General features: G+C 46.4%; 1 protein-coding gene across 5 annotated transcripts in view; it reads right to left on the reverse strand.

Moving 5' to 3' along the window:
• CCDC15 (coiled-coil domain containing 15) overlaps positions 1-20,002 on the reverse strand; it is a 74,658-nt gene that overhangs the window by 13,830 nt on the left and 40,826 nt on the right. For 2 of the 5 annotated variants that reach the window (XR_012155904.1, XM_073320788.1), the window contains one exon: positions 5,427-6,791. The exons of 1 other annotated variant lie outside the window; for it this stretch is intronic. Coding sequence is in view for 1 of the 4 variants with exons in the window: in XM_073320788.1 (XP_073176889.1) it covers positions 6,757-6,791 (35 nt within the window). In the remaining 3 variants the exon portion in view is untranslated. Of the gene's footprint in view, positions 1-3,867; positions 4,015-5,426; positions 6,792-18,480; positions 19,750-20,002 lie in introns of those variants that run through there. 2 more of the 5 variants (XR_012155905.1, XR_012155906.1) reach the window with 2 other exon arrangements.

Here is a 20,002-nt window from a genome sequence, read left to right on the forward strand (position 1 = left end):
ATCCCACAGTTCCCGCAGTCTCCGCTGCCCATTGGAATTCTGGGTTGATATCCCAATGCCTGATGGGGCTAAAACATTGTCGCGGGTGGTTCTGGGTACATATCGTCAGGCCCCCGTTCCCACCCTCCCTCCCCCCGTGAAAGCAAGGGCAGACAATCATTTCGCGCCTTTTTTCCTGAGTTACCTGTGCAGACGCCATACCACGGCAAGCATGGAGCCCGCTCAGGTAACCGTCACCCTATGTCTCCTGGATGCTGGCAGACGCGGTACGGCATTGCTACACAGTAGCAGCAACCCCTTGCCTTGTGGCAGCAGACGGTACAGTACGACTGGTAGCCGTCATCGTCATGTCTGAGGTGCTCCTGGTCGCCTTTGTGAGGTCGATCAGGAGCGCCTGGGCAGACATGGGCGCAGGGACTAAATTTGGAGTGACTTGAGCAGGTCATTCTCTTTAGTCCTGCAGTCAGTCCTATTGAACCATCTTATGGTGAGCAGGCAGGCGATACGGACTGCTAGCAGTCGTACTGTACCATCTTCTGCCGAGCAGCCATGAGATGTGGATGGCATGCAGTCCTTCTGCACCGTCTGCTGCCAGCCAAAGATGTAAAAGATAGATGGAGTGGATCAAAACAAGAAATAGACCAGATTTGCTTCCCCCCCTCCCCTGTCTAGGGGACTCATTCTTCTAGATCACACTGCAGTCACTTACAGAGAAGGTGCAGCGAGGTAAATCTAGCCATGTATCAATCAGAGGCCAGGCTAACCTCCTTGTTCCAATAACAACGATAACTTAGGTGCACCATTTCTTATTGGAACCCTCCGTGAAGTCCTGCCTGAAATACTCCTTGATGTAAAGCCACCCCCTTTGTTGATTTTAGCTCCCTGAAGCCAACCCTGTAAGCGCCCCTCCCAGCGTCAGAGCAATGGCAAACAATCGGGCATCTGAGAGTGCTGTCCAGAGCACTCACAATGGAGCACTCTGATGGGGCTAAAACATTGTCGCGGGTGGTTCTGGGTACGTGTCGTCAGGCCCCCGTTCCCTCCCTCCCTCCATGAAAGCAAGGGCAGACAATCGTTTCGCGCCTTTTTTCATGAGTTACCTGTGCAGACACCATACCACGGCAAGCATGGAGCCAGCTCAGGTAACCGTCACCCTATGTCTCCTGGGTGCTGGCAGACGCGGTACGGCTTTGCTGCACAGTAGCAGCAACCCATTGCCTTCTGGCAGCAGACGGTGCAATATGACTGGTAGTCGTCCTCGTCGTGTCCGAGGTGCTCCTGGCCACGTCGGCTGGGAGCGCCTGGGCAGACATGGGCGCAGGGACTAAATTTGGAGTGACTTGACCAGGTCATTCTCTTTAGTCCTGCAGTCCTATTGAACCGTCTTATGGTGAGCGGGCAGGCGATACGGACTGCTAGCAGTCGTACTGTACCATCTTCTGCCAGGCAGGCAAGAGATGAGGATTGCTAGCAGTCGTACTGTACCATCTTCTGCCAAGCAGCCATGAGATGTGGATGGCATGCAGTCCTTCTGCACCGTCTGCTGCCAGCCAAAGATGTAAAGGATAGATGGAGTGGGTCAGAACAAGAAATAGACCAGATTTGTTTTGTACTCATTTTCCTCCTCCCCTGTCTAGATCACACTGCAGTCACTCACAGAGAAGGCGCAGCGAGGTAAATCTAGCCATGTATCAATCAGAGGCCAGGCTAACCTCCTTGTTCCAATAACAACGATAACTTTGGTGCACCATTTCTTATTGGAACCCTCCGTGCAGTCCTGCCTGAAATACTCCTTGATGTACAGGCACGCCCTTTGTTGATTTTAGCTCCCTGAAGCCAACCCTGTAAGCCGTGTCGTCAGTCGCCCCTCCCTCCGTCAGAGCAATGGCAGACAATCGTTCCACGCCTTTTTTCTGTGCGGACACCATACCAAGGCAAGCATGGAGGCCGCTGAGCTCATTTTGGCAATTAGGAGCACATCAACCACCACACGCATTATCCAGCAGTATATGCAGCACCAGAACATGGCAACGCGATACCGGGCGAGGAGGCGACATCAGCGCGGTCCCGTGAGTGATCAGGACATGGACACAGATTTCTCTGAAAGCATGGGCCCTGACAATGCATGCATCATGGTGCTAATGGGGCAGGTTCATGCTGTGGAACGCCGATTCTGGGCTCGGGAAACAAGCACAGACTGGTGGGACCGCATAGTGTTGCAGGTCTGGGACGATTCTCAGTGGCTGCGAAACTTTCGCATGCGTAAGGGCACTTTCATGGAACTTTGTGACTTGCTTTCCCCTGCCCTGAAGCGCATGAATACCAGGATGAGAGCAGCCCTCACAGTTGAGAAGCGAGTGGCGATAGCCCTGTGGAAGCTTGCAACGCCAGACAGCTACCGGTCAGTTGGGAATCAATTTGGAGTGGGCAAATCTACTGTGGGGGCTGCTGTGATGCAAGTAGCTCACGCAATCAAAGATCTGCTGATATCAAGGGTAGTGACCCTGGGAAATGTACAGGTCATAGTGGATGGCTTTGCTGCAATGGGATTCCCTAACTGTGGTGGGGCTATAGACGGAACCCATATCCCTATCTTGGCACCAGAGCACCAAGCCGGCGAGTACATAAACCGCAAGGGGTACTTTTCGATAGTGCTGCAAGCTCTGGTGGATCACAAGGGACGTTTCACCAACATCAACGTGGGATGGCCGGGAAAGGTACATGACGCTTGCATCTTCAGGAACTCTGGTCTGTTTCAAAAGCTGCAGGAAGGGACCTTATTCCCAGACCAGAAAATAACTGTTGGGGATGTTGAAATGCCTATATGTATCCTTGGGGACCCAGCCTACCCCTTAATGCCATGGCTCATGAAGCCGTACACAGGCAGCCTGGACAGTAGTCAGGAGCTGTTCAACTACAGGCTGAGCAAGTGCAGAATGGTGGTAGAATGTGCATTTGGACGTTTAAAGGCGCGCTGGCGCAGTTTACTGACTCGCTTAGACCTCAGCGAAACCAATATTCCCACTGTTATTACTGCTTGCTGTGTGCTCCACAATATCTGTGAGAGTAAGGGGGAGACGTTTATGGCGGGGTGGGAGGCTGAGGCAAATCGCCTAGCTGCTGGTTACGCGCAGCCAGACACCAGGGCGGTTAGAAGAGCACAGGAGGGCGCGGTACGCATCAGAGAAGCTTTGAAAACCAGTTTCATGACTGGCCAGGCTACGCTGTGAAAGTTCTGTTTGTTTCTCCTTGATGAAACCCCCCGCCCCTTGGTTCACTCTACTTCCCTGTAAGCTAACCACCCTCCCCTCCTCCCTTTAATCACCGCTTGCAGAGGCAATAAAGTCATTGCTGCTTCACAGTCATGCATTCGTTATTCATTCATCACACAAATAGGGAGATGACTACCAAGGTATCCCAGGAGGGGTGGTGGAGGAGGGAAGGAAAATGCCACACAGCACTTTAAGCACAGCACTTTAAAAGTTTACAACTTTAAAATTTATTGAATGACAGCCTTCTTTTTTTTGGGCAATCCTCTGTGGTGGAGTGGCTGGTTGGCCGGAGGCCCCCCCACCGCGTTCTTGGGCATCTGGGTGTGGAGGCTATGGAACTTGGGGAGGAGGGCGGTTGGTTACAGAGGGGCAGCAGTGGCAGTCTGTGCTCCAGCTGCCTTTGCTGCAGCTCAACCATACACTGGAGCATTCTGGTTTGGTCCTGCAGCAGCCTCAGCATTGAATCCTGCCTCCTCTCATCACGCTGCCGCCACATTTGAGCTTCAGCCCTGTCTTCAGCCCGCCACTTACTCTCTTCAGCCCTCCACCTCTCCTCCCGGTCATTTTGTGCTTTCCTGCACTCTGACATTATTTGCCTCCACGCATTCGTCTGTGCTCTGTCAGTGTGGGAGGACAGCATGAGCTCGGAGAACATTTCATCGCGAGTGCGTTTTTTTTTTCTTTCTAAGCTTCACTAGCCTCTGGGAAGGAGAAGATCCTGTGATCATTGAAACACATGCAGCTGGTGGAGAAAAAAAAAGGGACAGCGGTATTTAAAAAGACACATTTTATAAAACAGTCGCTACACTCTTTCAGGGTAAACCTTGCTGTTAACATTACATACATAGCACATGTGCTTTCGTTACAAGGTCGCATTTTGCCTCCTCCCACCGCGTGACTACCCCCTCAACCTTCCCCCCTCCCTGTGGCTAACAGCGGCGAACATTTCTGTTCAGCCACAGGCAAACAGCACAGCAGGAACGGGCACCTCTGAGTGTCCCTGAAGAAAAGCACTCTATTTCAACCAGGTGACCATGAATTATATCTCACTCTCCTGAGGATAACACAGAGAGATAAAGAACGGATTTTGGTTGAATGCCAGCAAACATACACTGCAATGCTTTGTTCTACAGTGATTCCCGAGTACATGTTACTGGCCTGGAGTGGTAAAGTGTCCTACCATGAAGGACGAAATAAGGCTGCCCTCCCCAGAAACCTTTTGCAAAGGCTTTAGGACTACATCTAGGAGAACCGCAAATGCCAGGGCAAAGTAATCCTTTCACATGCTTGCTTTTAAACCATGTATAGCATTTTAAAAGGTACACTCACCAGAGGTCCCTTCTCCGCCTGCTGGGTCCAGGAGGCAGCCTTGGGTGGGTTCGGGGGGTACTGGCTCCAGGTCTAGGGTGAGAAACAGTTCCTGGCTGTCGGGAAAACCGGTTTCTCCGCTTGCTTGCTGTGAGCTATCTACAACCTCCTCCTCATCATCATCTTCTTCGTCCCCAAAACCTGCTTCCGTATTGCCTCCATCTCCATTGAAGGAGTCAAACAACACGGCTGGGGTAGTGGTGGCTGAACCCCCTAAAATGGCATGCAGCTCATCATAGAAGCGGCATGTTTGGGGCTCTGACCCAGAGCGGCTGTTCGCCTCTCTGGTTTTCTGGTAGGCTTGCCTCAGCTCCTTCAGTTTCACGCGGCACTGCTTCGGGTCCCTGTTATGGCCTCTGTCCTTCATGCCCTGGGAGATTTTCACAAAGGTTTTGGCATTTCGAAAACTGGAATGGAGTTCTGATAGCACGGATTCCTCTCCCCAAACAGCGATCAGATCCCGTACCTCCCGTTCAGTCCATGCTGGAGCTCTTTTGCGATTCTGGGACTCCATCATGGTCACCTGTGCTGATGAGCTCTGCATGGTCACCTGCAGCTTGCCACGCTGGCCAAACAGGAAATGAGATTCAAAAGTTTGCGGTTCTTTTCCTGTCTACCTGGCCAGTGCATCTGAGTTGAGAGTGCTGTCCAGAGCGGTCAGAATGGAGCACTCTGGGATAGCTCCCGGAGGCCAATACCATCGAATTGTGTCCACAGTACCCCAAATTCGAGCCGGGAACGTCGATTTAAGCGCTAATCCACTTGTCAGGGGTGGAGTAAGGAAATCGATTTTAAGAGCCCTTTAAGTCGAAATAAAGGGCTTCACTGTGTGGACGGGTGCAGGTTTAAATCGATTTAACGTTGCTAAATTCGACCTAAAGTCCTAGTGTAGACCAGGGCTTAGGGGGACTAGTCATTGTGCCGGGTGATGTCAGTGTGTTTCGGATGGATCCCCCGCTGACCCAATGGTGAGCACGCTTCCCACTGCTAGGGCCCTGAGCTAGGACCCAGTGGAGCAGGGGGGTCTGGGTCCCCCCTACCCTGGCTGCCACCCACCTGACCAGCCACTAGGCCACACAGCCCTGCTGAAGAGGGCAGCCCTACTGACGCTGGCCATTAAGCCACACTGCCCTGAGGGAGAGGGCAGCTATACTGACTCTGGCCATTGGGCCAAGCAGGCCTGAGGGGGAGGGCAGCCATATTGACACTTGCCCCTAGGCCATGCTATCCTGAGACAAAGGGTGATCACACAGACTCAGCTGCAGGGAAATAACCCTAACCCTGCCCCAAAAGGGGATAGAGCACACTTGCCCTGTGACAACTGCTAACAGGGTTTATACTGGTATAGCTTCTCCCCATAAATTGGACAGTGAGAGTAAACCACACTGGGACAAGCACCTTTCTCTTGGTCCCACCACTTGTTATGCCCTTCCGGCTTGACTGTGAACCACCGATGATAACTCTGAGAACTGTTTTCCAACCAGTTATGCACCCACCTGATAGTAGCTCCATCTAGGTTGTATTTCCCCAGTTTGTTTATGAGACCGTCATGAGACAGTAACAAAAGCCTCACTAAAGTCAAGATTTACCGTATCTGCTGTTTCCCCTCTATCCACTAGGCTTGTTACCCTATCAAATAAAACTCTTAGCTTGATTTGACATGATTTTTTCTTGAGAAAAATCCATGTTGACTGTTACGTATCACCTTATTATCTGCTAGGTGTTTGCAAATTGATTGCTTGATTATTTGCTCTGTTATCTTTCTGTACACTGAATGGTCTGTAATTCCCCAGATTGTCCTTGGTGCCTTTTTTATGGATGGGCACTATATTTTCCCGCTTCCAGTCCTCTGGAATCTCTCCTGTCTTCCATGACTTTTTGAAGATAATCGCTAATGGCTCAGATATCTCCTCAGTCAGCTCCTTGAGTATTCTCGGATGTATTTCATCAGGCCCTGGTGACTTGAAGACCCCTAACTGGCAAACTGGAACCAACCTAGCATCATGGGGAGTAACATAATTGCAAATTGTTTTCAAACTGTAGCATTGGTACCCTGTCGCTGTCCAGCAAGAGCCGGAGGAGATGGAGCTTGGGGCTTCTGCACTATGCTGAGGTGCTAATGTTTGCCAAGCCTCACAAACTTCTGGTGAACTATAAAACAGGAGAAAACAAAGAGGCAGATTAAGGGCAGGAAGATTGGGCTACAAAAATGCTATTGAAATATGCCAACACCTTCTATTCCAAAATCAATATTTTGTTACAGTGGGTGTGTATACAACCAGCTGGCCCTTTAAATGCTCTGAATTGAGGAGACTCGCCAAACCCACGTCGTCTGTTGTTGTGGAAATGGCAGAAGTGCTAAATGACTTTTTTGTTTTAGCTTCCACAAAAAGTTTAGGAGCGATCACATGTCCCATAATGAACACCAGTGAAATTGAGGTAGGATTCAGGCTAAAATATGGCAAGAACAAGTGAATAATTTAGACAAGCGTTTGTTGTGCAGGAGGTCAGACTAGACAATCATAATGGTCCCTTCTGACCTTAAAGTTTATGAGTCTAAATGCCATAAATTATATCTTGATATATTTTGGGGTGCGCCACTGAATTACATCAGTAGTGTGACTTTTTAACTTGTCTAATTTAAGTTTGAAGTTCCTGATCATTCTTATCTGGGTTACTGTTGCAGACAAGCCAAAGTTCACTTTGCTTCTCTTTCACAAAATTTAAATCAAGAAAAATACAATACGTTCGATGTAGCTCTGAAATTTTCCAAAAAGTGCCCTTAAATGGAAGGATGTTCTTGCTTCACAAAACAGAGCTGCTTTCTGTCAGATGAGATATTGGTGAGCTCCAGCCAAACATCTGGTCCCGCACTGAGCTTCAGCCTTAAGAACATAAGAATGGCCATACTGGGTCAGACCAAATGTCCACGTAGCCTAGTATCCTGTCTTCCGACAGTGGCTAATGCCAGGTGCCCCAGAGGGAATGAACAGAACAGATAATCATCAAGTGATCCACCCCCTGTCACCCATTCCCAGCTTCTGGCAAACACAGCCTAGGGACACCATCCCTGCACATCCTGGCTAATAGTGCTGTTGTAGTCTTGGCCTTCACAACATCCTCTGGCAAAGTGCCACAGGTTGACTGTGCGTTGTGTAAAGAAATACTTCCTTTTGTTTGGTTTAAATCTGCTGCCTCTTAATTTCATTTGTTGACCCCCTAGTTCTTGTGTTATGAGAAGGAGTAAATAACACTTCCTTATTTACTTTCTCCACACCAGTCATGACTTTATAGACCTTGATCATATACTCCCTTAGTCGTCTCTTTTCCAAGTTGAAAAGTCCCAGTCTTATTAATCTCCCCTCATACGGAAGCCGTTCCATATTCCTAATAATTTTTGTTGCCCTTTTCTGTATTTTTTCCAATTCCAATATATATTTTTTGAGATGGGGCGACCACATCTGCACGCAGTATTCAAGATGTGGGTGTAACATGGATTTATAGAGAGGCAATATGATATTTTCTGTCTTATTATCGATCCCTTTCCTAATGAGTCCCAACATTCTGTTCGCTTTTTTTGACTGTCGCTGCACATTGAGTGGCTGTTTTCATAGAACTATCCACAATGACTCCAAGATCTCTTTCTTGAGTGGTAACAGTTAATTTAGACCCCATCATTTTATATGTATAGTTGGGATTATGTTTTCCAATGTGCATTTATCTTTGCATTACTTTGCATTTATCAACATTGAATTTCATCTGCCATTTTGTTGCCCAGTCACCCAGTTTTGAGAGATCCTTTTGTCGCTCTTCGCAGTCTGCCTGGGACTTAACTATCTTGAGTAGTTTTATATCCTCTGCAAATTTTGCCACCGCACTGTTTACCCCTTTTTCCAGATCATTTATAAATATATTGAATAGGACTAGGACCAGTACAGACCCCTGGGGAACAACATTATTTACATCTCTCCATTCTGAAAACTGACCATTTATTCCTACCCTTTGGTTCCTATCTTTTAACCAGTTCCCAATCCATGAAAGGACCTTCCCTCTTATCCCATGACAGCTTACTTTGCTTAAGAGCCTTTGGTGAGGCATCTTGTCAAAGGCTTTCTGAAAATCTAAGTACACTACGTCCACTGGATCCCCCTTGTCCACATGCTTGTTGACCCCCTCAAAGAATTCTAGTAGATTGGTGAGGCATGATTTCCCTTTACAAAAACCATGTTGACTCTTCCCCAACAAGTTACATTAATCTATCTGTCTGAAGATTTTGTTCTTTATTATAGTTTCAACCAGTTTGCCCGGTAATGAAGTCGGGCTTACAGGCCTGTAATTGCTGGGATCACCTCTGGAGCCCTTTTTAAAAATTGGCATCACATTAGCTATCCTCCAATCATTTGGTACAGAAGCTGATTTAAATGATAGGTTACATACTACAGTTAGTAGTTCTGTAATTTCATGTTTGAGTTCCTTCAGAACTCTTGGATGAATACCATCTGGTTCTGGTGACTTATTACTGTTTAGCTTATCAATTTGTTCCCAAACCTCTTCTAATGACACCTCAATCTGGGACAGTTCCTCAGATTTATCACCTAAAAAGAATGGCTCAGGTTTGGGAATCTCCCTCACATCCTCTGCCGTGAAGACCGCTGCAAAGAATTCATTTAGTTTCTCCGCGGTGACCTTATCGTCCTTGAGTGCTCTTTTAGCATCATGACCTTCTCATAAACAAACTAGGGAAATACAACCTAGATGGAGCTACTAGAAGGTAGGTGCATAACTGGTTGGAAAATCATTCCCAGAGAGTAGTTAGCAGTTACATGGTTCGCAGTCATGCTGGAAGGGTCCCGCTGGGATCGGTTCTGGGGCCGGTTCTGTTCAATATCTTCATCAATGATTTAGATAATGGCATAGACAGTATACTTATAAAGTTTGTGGACAATACCAAGCTCGGAGGGGTTGAGAGTGCTTTGGAAGATAGGATTTGAATTTTAATCCTGATCTCCATATTGGAAGAGAAGATTGAAGGTCTGGAGCAACAGATAATGACCCTGCGTTGCATACGAGAAACGGAGGATTTTCTGGACAAAAGTCAGGATAGGCTTCTACGGGCACAAAGCTCTAAAGATTTAGAGCAGGTTGCACAGCGGAGCCAAGAGGCCAGTGAAGAAGCTTGGCAACATGTGACCTCCAGAAGAAGAAGGGGGAATGTCCGGGTTCCAGCAACGCGGACACAGGTAACTAACCACTTTCATGTTCTCTCCACAGGTACCGTTGCAGAGAGTGGACCAGATGGTATGTCTGGGGGGGAGAAAGCAGAAGGAGACTCCGCTGGTTGGAAGGCATGAGATGCACTGTCCTGAGATGGGGGATTCCACGACCACCACTCCCAAGAGAAGGAGGCGGGTGGTGGTGGTCGGGGACTCTCTACTCTGAGGGACTGAGTCATCTATCTGCCGCCCTGACCGGGAAAAGTCTGCTGCTTGCCGGGGGCTAAGATTCGCGATGAGATGGAGAGACTGCCGAGACTCATCAAGCCCTCGGATCGCTACCCCTTCCTGCTTCTCCACGTGGGCACCAATGATATTGCCAAGAATGACCTTGAGCGGATCACTGCGGACTACGTGACTCTGGGAAGAAGGATAAAGGAGTTTGAGGCGCAAGTGGTGTTCTCGTCCATCCTCCCCCTGGAAGGAAAAGGCCTGGTTAGGGACCGTTGAATCGTGGAAGTCAACGAATGGCTACGCAGGTGGTGTCGGAGAGAAGGCTTTGGATTCTTTGACCATGGGATGGTGTTCCATGAAGGAGGAGTGCTGGGCAGAGACGAGCTCCACCTTACGAAGAGAGGGAAGAGCATCTTTGTGAGCAGGCTGGCTAACCTAGTGAGGAGGGCTTTAAACTAGGTTCTCCGGGGGAAGGAGACCAAAGCCCTGAGGTAAGTGGGAAAGCAGGATACCGGGAGGAAGCACAGGCAGGAATGTCTGTGAGGGGAGGGCTCCTGCTACATACTGAGAATGAGGGGCGATCAGCAGGTTATCTCAAGTGCTTATATATGAATGCACAAAGCCTTGGAAACAAGCAGGGAGAACTGGAGGTCCTGGTGATGTCAAGGAATTATGACGTGATTGGAATAACAGAGACTTGGTGGGATAACTCACATGACTGGAGTACTGTCATGGATGGTTATAAACTGTTCCGGAAGGACAGGCAGGGCAGAAAAGGTGGGGGAGTAGCACTGTATGTAAAGGAGCAGTATGACTGCTCAGAGCTCCGGTACGAAACTGCAGAAAAACCTGAGTGTCTCTGGATTAAGTTTAGAAGTGTGAGCAACAAGAGTGATGTAGTGGTGGGAGTCTGCTATAGACCACCAGACCAGGGGGATGAGGTGGATGAGGCTTTCTTCCGGCAGCTCGCGGAAGCTACTAGATCGCACACCCTGGTTCTCATGGGTGACTTTAATTTTCCTGATATCTGCTGGGAGAGCAATACAGCAGTGCATAGACAATCCAGGAAGTTTTTGGAAAGCGTAGGGGAGAATTTCCTGGTGCAAGTGCTAGAGGAGCCATCTGGGGGGGAGCTTTTCTTGACCTGCTGCTCACAAACCGGGAAGAATTAGTAGGGGAAGCAAAAGTGGATGGGAACCTGGGAGGCAGTGACCATGAGTTGGTTGAGTTCAGGATCCTGACACAGGGAAGAAAGGTAAGCAGCAGGATATGGACCCTGGACTTCAGGAAAGCAGACTTCGACTCCCTCAGGGAACGGATGGGTAGGATCCCCTGGGGGGCTAACATGAAGGGGAAAGGAGTCCAGGAGAGCTGGCTGTATTTCAAGGAATTCCTGTTGAGGTTACAGGGACAAACCATCCCGATGTGTCGAAAGAATAGTAAATATGGCAGGCGACCAGCTTGGCTTAACGGTGAAATCCTAGCGGATCTTAAACATAAAAAAGAAGCTTACAAGAAGTGGAAGGTTGGACATATGACCAGCGAAAAGTATAAAAATATTGCTAGGGCATGTAGGAATGAAATCAGGAGGGCCAAATCGCACCTGGAGCTGCAGCTAGCCAGAGATGTTAAGAGTAACAAGAAGGGTTTCTTCAGGTATGTTGGCAACAAGAAGAAAGCCAAGGAAAGTGTGGGCCCCTTAATGAATGAGGGAGGCAACCTAGTGACAGAGGATGTGGAAAAAGCTAATGTACTCAATGCTTTTTTTTGCCTCTGTCTTCACTAACAAGGTCAACTCCCAGACTGCTGCGCTGGGCATCACAACATGGGGAATAGATGGCCAGCCCTCTGTGGAGAAAGAGGTGGTTAGGGACTATTTAGAAAAGCTGGACGTGCACAAGTCCATGGGGCCGGACGAGTTGCATCTGAGAGTGCTAAAGGAACTGGCGGCTGTGATTGCAGAGCCATTGGCCATTATCTTTGAAAACTCGTGGCGAACGGGGGAAGTCCCGGATGACTGGAAAAAAGTTAATGTAGTGCCCATCTTTAAAAAAGGGAAGAAGGAGGATGCTGGGAACTACAGGCCAGTCAGCCTCACTTCAGTCCCCAGAAAAATCATGGAGCAGGTCCTCAAAGAATCAATCCTGAAGCACTTGCATGAGAGGAAAGTGATCAGGAACAGTCAGCATGGATTCACCAAGGGAAGGTCATGCCTGACTAATCTAATCGCCTTCTATGATGAGATTACTGGTTCTGTGGATGAAGGGAAAGCAGTGGATGTATTGTTTCTTGACTTTAGCAAAGCTTTTGACACGGTCTCCCACAGTATTCTTGTCAGCAAGTTAAAGAAGTATGGGCTGGATGAATGCACTATAAGGTGGGTAGAAAGTTGGCTAGATTGTCGGGCTCAACGGGTAGTGATCAATGGCTCCATGTCTAGTTGGCAGCCGGTGTCAAGTGGAGTGCCCCAGTGGTCGGTCCTGGGGCCGGTTTTGTTCAATATCTTCATAAATGATCTGGAGGATGGTGTGGATTGCACTCTCAGCAAATTTGCAGATGATACTAAACTGGGAGGAGTGGTAGATACTCTGGAGGGCAGGGATAGGATACAGAGGGACCTAGACAAATTGGAGGATTGGGCCAAAAGAAATCTGATGAGTTTCAATAAGGATAAGTTCAGAGTCCTGCACGTAGGACGGAAGAACCCAATGCACAGCTACAGACTAGGGACCGAATGGCCAGGCAGCAGTTCTGCAGAAAAGGACCTAGGGGTGACAGTGGACGAGAAGCTGGATATGAGTCAGCAGTGTGCCCTTGTTGCCAAGAAGGCCAATGGCATTTTGGGATGTATAAGTAGGGGCATAGCGAGCAGATCAAGGGATGTGATTGTCCCCCTCTATTCGACATTGGTGAGGCCTCATCTGGAGTCCTGGGTCCAGTTTTGGGCCCCACACTACAAGAAGGATGTGGATAAATTGGAAAGAGTCCAGCGAAGGGCAACAAAAATGATTAGGGGTCTGGAACACATGAGTTATGAGGAGAGGCTGAGGGAACTGGGATTGTTTAGTCTGCAGAAGAGAAGAATGAGGGGGGATTTGATAGCTGCTTTCAACTACCTGAGAGGTGGTTCCAGAGAGGATGGTTCTAGACTATTCTCAGTGGTAGAAGAGGACAGGACAAGGAGTAATGGTCTCAAGTTGCAGTGGGGGAGGTTTAGGTTGGATATTAGGAAAACCTTTTTCACTAGGAGGGTGGTGAAACACTGGAATGCGTTGCCTAGGGAGGTGGTGGAATCTCCTTCCTTAGAAGTTTTTAAGGTCAGGGTTGACAAAGCCCTGGCTGGGATGATTTAATTGGGGCTTGGTCCTGCTTTTGAGCAGGGGGTTGGACTAGATGACCTCCTGAGGTCCCTTCCAACCCTGATATTCTATGATTCTAAATGTCTGAAGTAAATAGGAAATCCATGAAATTCAATAAGGACAAATGCAAAGTACTTCACTTAAGAAGGAACAATCAGTTGCATACATACAAAATGGGAAATTACTGCCTAGGAAGGAGTACTGCAGAAAGGAATCTGGGGGTCATAGTGGATCACAAACTGAATATGAGTCAACAATGTAAAGCTGTTGCAAAAAAAGCAAACATCATTCTGGGATGTATTAGCATGAGTATTGTAAGCAAGACATGAGAAGTACTTCTTCCGCTCTACTCCACGCTGATTAGGCCTCAACTGGAGTATTGTGTCCAGTTCTGGGCGCCACATTTCAGGAAGGATGTGGACAAATTGGAGAAAGTTCAGAGAAGAGCAACAAAAATGATTAAAGGTCTAGAAAACATGACCTATGAGGGAAGATTGGAGAAGAGAAGACTGAGAGAGGACATGATAACCGTTTTCAAGTACATAAAAGGTTGTTACAAGGAGGAGGGAGAAAAATTGTTCTTCTTAACCTCGGAGGATAGAAGAACCAGCAATGGGCTTAAATTGCAGCAAGGGCGGTTTAGCTGGGACATTAGGAAAAACTTCCTGTCAGGGTGGTTAAGCACTGGAATAAATTGCCTAGGGAGGTGGTGGAATCTCCATCATTGGGGATTTTTAAGAGGAGGTTGGACAAACACCTGTCAGAGATGGTCTAGATAATACTTAGTCCTGGTCTTGAGTGCAGGGAACTGGAATAGATGACCTCTCGATGTCCCTTCCAGTTCTATGTTTCTATGACCTTGCTCAGTGCAGCCCCCAGAGTTCAGAAGTTCATCTGCAGAGTTTACCTCCCAGCCTGGGTGGAAGTGGAGGGAGGTAAGGGGAGCATCTTACACACTCCGCTGCTCGGGTCGACACCTGAGTGCCACGCCTCTCCATGGGGTTCTGCTGCAGTCTTCACCGCCAGCTGTGCCTCTCTGCCAACTGCCCTGCTATCCCCTCTGCTCCACTCCACCAGCTGCCCTGCCATCCTGCTAGCCCCCCCACCCTACTTAACCCAGCTCTTTAGTGACTTCAGCTCTCAGTGAGCTTAGCTGGTAGTAGGGGAGCCCCAGTGCTGGTGCACCACTAGCCAAAACTAGGTCTAATGCTTAGACCTAGGTATAAGTGATTTCAGCTCTGCAGCATGTCACAAGACTCCTAATGGAATCAAAATTAGCTCTGTTATTACTCAGTGGAGAGAGGAGGGGGTCAAAGGAGTGTTTAGTACCCTCAGAAGGGGGCCCACACCACCAGATACACATATCTATCCCCAGCCTCTCTCAATTCACTGGGTTTTGGAACCCATGTCCCTTGCTTAGCAAGTGCTGCTTAGTTGAGGGAGAGTCCCTCCATCATAAAATGCCAAGTACAGTTCTACTGTCCTTGATTCACATAACCAGGATAACAACCTTTTATTACTCCTGCCCCAATAACAAAAAGAGACTGGGGATCCCACAGCAGCCAAAGTGACCATTTGGGCAGGCAGTCCATCATGTTAGGCAGGGTAGGGGTGCCCATGCAAACAAGATCAGCCCCTTAAGTCCTTTTCCACAGCTCACCACCAGATGTCACGGTAGAGATCATTCTGACTCTGCTTACACTAGTGTCACTGTGACCTACAAACCCTCTTCTGGAATTAGGTGCCTAATCCAGGTCAACCCTTTCTTGCCCAAAGGAAAAAAAATCATCCAAGCATGATTTTGTAGGGAGTAGCCCTGCCACCTTATATTCACTAGCCCAATGGTGTGGGTGCTCAGCTAGGATGTGGAAAACCCAAGTTCAAATCTCTGCTCTGCCTAATTTGCAGCAGACACTCAAATCCCTGTCTCTCACTCTACAGGTGCATGTCTGAACTACGGGACACTTGGGAGCGGGGCTCTCTTCTATTGAAGGGGTTCTGGTCTGTATAAATAAATAGCCAGTGGAATAACTAATTTGGATGTCCCAGAAAAGCGCCCTAGCCCCTGGGCTATGGAGTTATTTGGTCTCTTGCCCAATGAAATTTAGGTGCCACGGGGACTTTAGCAGCAGAAATGTAGGCACCTAAATAATTTAGGCACTTACAGGATTAGCTGAGATCAGGTTCTGAAAATCTAAATCTTGGATTTAGGCAACAAAATTCCTTTGTGGAGCTTCCCCTCCATGATTCCAAACCAAATGAGCTCAGTTTACAAGTATAAAGATGCTTCTTTTTCTTTCACTAGCAGCTTTGTGCAATCTGAGTCAAGCTGGGCTCTTTCCTCTCTGTGTCATGTATGTGTAACGAAGGTTCCTCAGGTCAAATCAGGCCCTTGAGGACATTTATGCAACCCATCACTGTCAGCAGGGCTAGCACCGCTGTGAATTGAACTTTTTTAGGGAACCAGAGTGGGGTTCTGGGACTGATTTTTTTTCCAATATTTTCCAATGTGCATTACTTTGCATTTATCAACACTGAATATCATCTGCGATTTCGTTGCCTAGTCACCCAGTTTTGTGAGATCCTTTTGTAGCTCTTCACCAGTCTGCTTTGGACTTAAATAATTTTGTATCATCTGCAAATTGTGCCACCCCACCCTTTACCCCATTTCTAGATCATTTATGAATGTGTTGAAGAGCACAGGTCCTAGAACAGATCCTGGGGGACACTGCTGTTTACCCTTCGCCATTGTGAAAAGTGACCATTTATTCCTACCATTTGTTTCTGGTCTTGTAACTCAGTTATAGATCTATGAAAGGACGCTCCCCTTTATCCCATGACAGCTTGCTTTGCTTATGAGTCTTTGGTCTTGTCAAAAGGCTTTCTGAAAGTCCAAATACCCTATATCCCCTGGATCACTCTTGTCCACAAGTTTGTTGACCCCACCAAAGAATTCTAATTGATTAGTGAAGCAGGATCTTTCTTTATAAAAGCCATGTTGACTTTTCCCCAACAAATCAAATTCAGCTAGTGTCTGATAATTCTATTCTTTCCTATAGTTTCAAGCAATTTGCCTGGTATTGAAGTTAGGCTTCCTGGCCTGTAATTGCCAGGATTGCATCTGGAGCCTGTTTTAAAAATTGGTGTCATATTAATAATCTGGCAGAGAGGCTGATTTAAGCGATAGATAACATAGCAGTTAGTAGTTCTGCAATTTCATATCTGAGTTCCTTCAGAACTCTTGGGTGAATACCAGCTGGTCCTGGTGATTTATTACTGTGTAAGTTATCAATTTGTTCTAAGTTCTCCTCTATTGAGGCCTCAGTCTGAGAGACCGTTCCTCAGATTTGTCACTTAAAAGAGTGGCTTATATCCTTATATAGGAATCTCCTTCACATCCTCTGTGGTGAAGACAAATGCAAAATATTCAAGCAACTTCTCTGCAATGGCCTTGTTTTCCTTGAGTGCTTCTTTAGCACCTCAGTCATTCAGTGGTGCTACTGATCTGAAGCAGGAAGACTGCCCAACAACGTACTTACATTTTTTGCTGTTAGTTTTTGAGTATTTGGCTAGTTGCTCTTCAAAATTCTTTTTTGGGCTGCCTAATTGTACTTTTACACTTGACTAGAAAGGAACATAAGCTCTGGCAATTTTCCTCACTAGGATTTGACTTCCAATTTTAAAGGATGCCTTTTTTTTTGCTCTAATCACTTACTATTTTTTTTATTTGGGGTATACATTTAATTTGAGCCTCTTATGGTATTTTTAAAAAGTTTCCATGAAGCTTGCAGCCATTTCACTTTTGTGACTGTACCTATTAATTTCTGTTTAACTAACTTCAGAAAGGGGGAACTACAGAAAAAAAGAGGAAGCTGAAGGCTTCTTTGGGATTTTCCTCCCCACAAGGATGTTAAATTGCATTATGTTATAGTCACTATTACGGAGTGCTCAGCAATATATTCACCTGTTGGACCAGATCCTGTGCTCCACGTAGGACTAAATCAAGAATTGCCTCTTCCCTTGTGGGTTCCAGGCCTAGCTGCTCCAAGAAGCAGATGGTGATGTCTATAAACTTTGTCTCTGCATCCTGTCCTTAGATGACATGTACCCAGTCAATATGGGGATATTTGAAATCCCCATTACTGAGTTTTCCATTTTTGTAGCCTCTCTGATATCCCAGAGCATTTCTCAATCACTATCACCATCCTGGTCAGTTGGTTGGTAGTATACTCTTACTGCTGTACTCTTATTATTCAAGGATGGAATTTCTATCCAGACATTCTATGGTAGTTTGATTCATTGAAGGTTTTTACTAATATCTGACTCTATGCTCTCTTTCACATATAGCGCCCCCCCGCTACCTCCCAGCACAACTTACTCTGTCATTCCTATATATTTTGTACCTTAGTATTACCATGTCCCATTGATTATATCCCTCCACCAAGTTTCTGTGATGCCTATTATATCAATAACCTCATTTAATTCCAGGCACTCTAGTTCACCCATCTTACTATTTAGACTTCTGGCATTTGTATACAAGCACAGCTAAAATGTGTCAAATTTTATAAATCTGTTATATGATGCAAATGAATTGGACTCTTTTGTTGGACTGTTTCTCTCCAGTTCCCACCTGTACTTTTTCAATTTCTGCCGAGGGAGGTTGCAGAATCCCCATCACTGGAGATTTTTAAGAGCAGGTTAGACAAACACCTGTCAGGGATGGTCTAGATCAGTGTTTCCCAAACTTACAACAGTTGTGTACCCCTTTTGAGACATTTGTCTTACCAGCATACCCCTTCTCTGGTGAAGATAATTTGGGGGGCGGGGGTAGCCACATTTTTATAACACTCCTAATTAGTTTAATTCTGGATTAAATGTTTATTAGAAATAAATACAAAATTACACACAGTTGAAACAAAAATTTTAATAGAAATATGTTATATAGAAATAGTACTAGAAATAATTAAAATAGAAGCAAACAAACAGCATATATTAGTGAATTTGTATCATTCTGAAATTAAAATACGCTGGTTTGGTTAGGTTAGAGAAGAAAGCGCTAGTTTTAATACTTACTATTTCGGTATTGAAATCAGTACGAGGGATGGAACTGCTTGTGACCAGACACTATCGCGGGGATATCTGGCTCAATGTTTGTGATCTTAAGATGAAGATGGGGCTCCACATCAATAAGACTATTTCGTTTTTTTGTTTTGATGCCAACCAGTGCAGAGAATCCGATCTCGCATAAATATGAGATGGGAAAAGGTAGAAGATATTTGACAGCTTTGTCTGATAGAGCTGGATATTCAGAGCTAACCCCCAACCAAAATGACGTCAGTGTATTTTGCTCAAATTTTGTTTTCAGGAAGCTATCTGAAGCCAGCTCCAAGAGCTGTTGTTCTTCTGAAGCAGAGAGGTTATTTAGCAATGCTTGAACACCGATGATAAAAGGGTTCCTTATCCATTCAAAGGTGCCGTCTGGTTCAGGGAAATAATTATGAAGATCTTTCTGCAAGCTTTCCAAATGCTGCTTCATGGTTTGCAACACATCACTATCAAGTTCGTTAGTCGAGTTTATTACTAAGTCATGAAGAGATGGAAAGGAATCCAGTTCACGATGACTAAGACGTTTATGCCACAGCTTCAATTTTGCGACCATGGCGCTCACTTTGTCTTGAACATGGAATATGGATATGAGTTTCCCTTGCAAGGATAGATTGAGGTTGTTTAAATGAGCAAAGATATTCTGCAATATATGCTAGTTTGCATAGCCATTTCCAGTCCTATATACGGTCTTGCAGGTTAAAGGTTTCATCTAAAAAAAACTTGCAGTTCTTCTTGCAGCTCCAAACAGGCGATTCAGAACTTTTCCCACACAAAAGCCAATGCACTTCAGTATGAAATAGGAGGTGTGTGTAATCACTGCCCATCTCATCACAAAGCTGAGAAAACAGCCAGGCGTTCAGAGGGCAGCCTTTCACAAAATTGATTATTTTCACAGCTTCATCCAGTACTTGCTTTAGATCTGCCTGCATGTTCTGGGTTGCAAGTGCTTCCCTGTGAATGCAACAATGAGTCGATTTTGCTTCTGGTGCAACAGCTTGAATATGTGCAACAACTCCTTTCTTTGAGCCAACCATGGCTCTGGCACCATCCATGCTTATTCCAACACAACGACTCCAATCCAAGTCATTGTTTTTGATAAAGTCATCACTAGCTTTAAAAATAGCTTCTCCAGTTGTATGTGTTGGCATAGGTTGGCAGAACAAAACATCATCGTGGACTTCATTATTCAGCTCGTATCTGACAAACCACAAAAGATTAGCTAAATTCACAATATCAGTGGATTCATCCGCTTGCAGTGCATAGTAGCGACTCTTTTGTACTCTTGACAATAATTACTGCTTTACGTTTTCGGCCATATCTGTGATGAACAGTGTTATTTGAGAGGGGGACACAATCTATAGCTTTGCTAGCCTTGTCTCCAATCATCATTATTTGGCTGCAGGTTTTACTAATGTCTCACCAATCACTTCAGCAGCTCCTGAATTTGCAA

This window comes from Lepidochelys kempii, chromosome 22 (genome assembly GCF_965140265.1).
Source record: "Lepidochelys kempii isolate rLepKem1 chromosome 22, rLepKem1.hap2, whole genome shotgun sequence".
In the NCBI taxonomy this organism is placed as follows: domain Eukaryota; kingdom Metazoa; phylum Chordata; order Testudines; family Cheloniidae; genus Lepidochelys; species Lepidochelys kempii.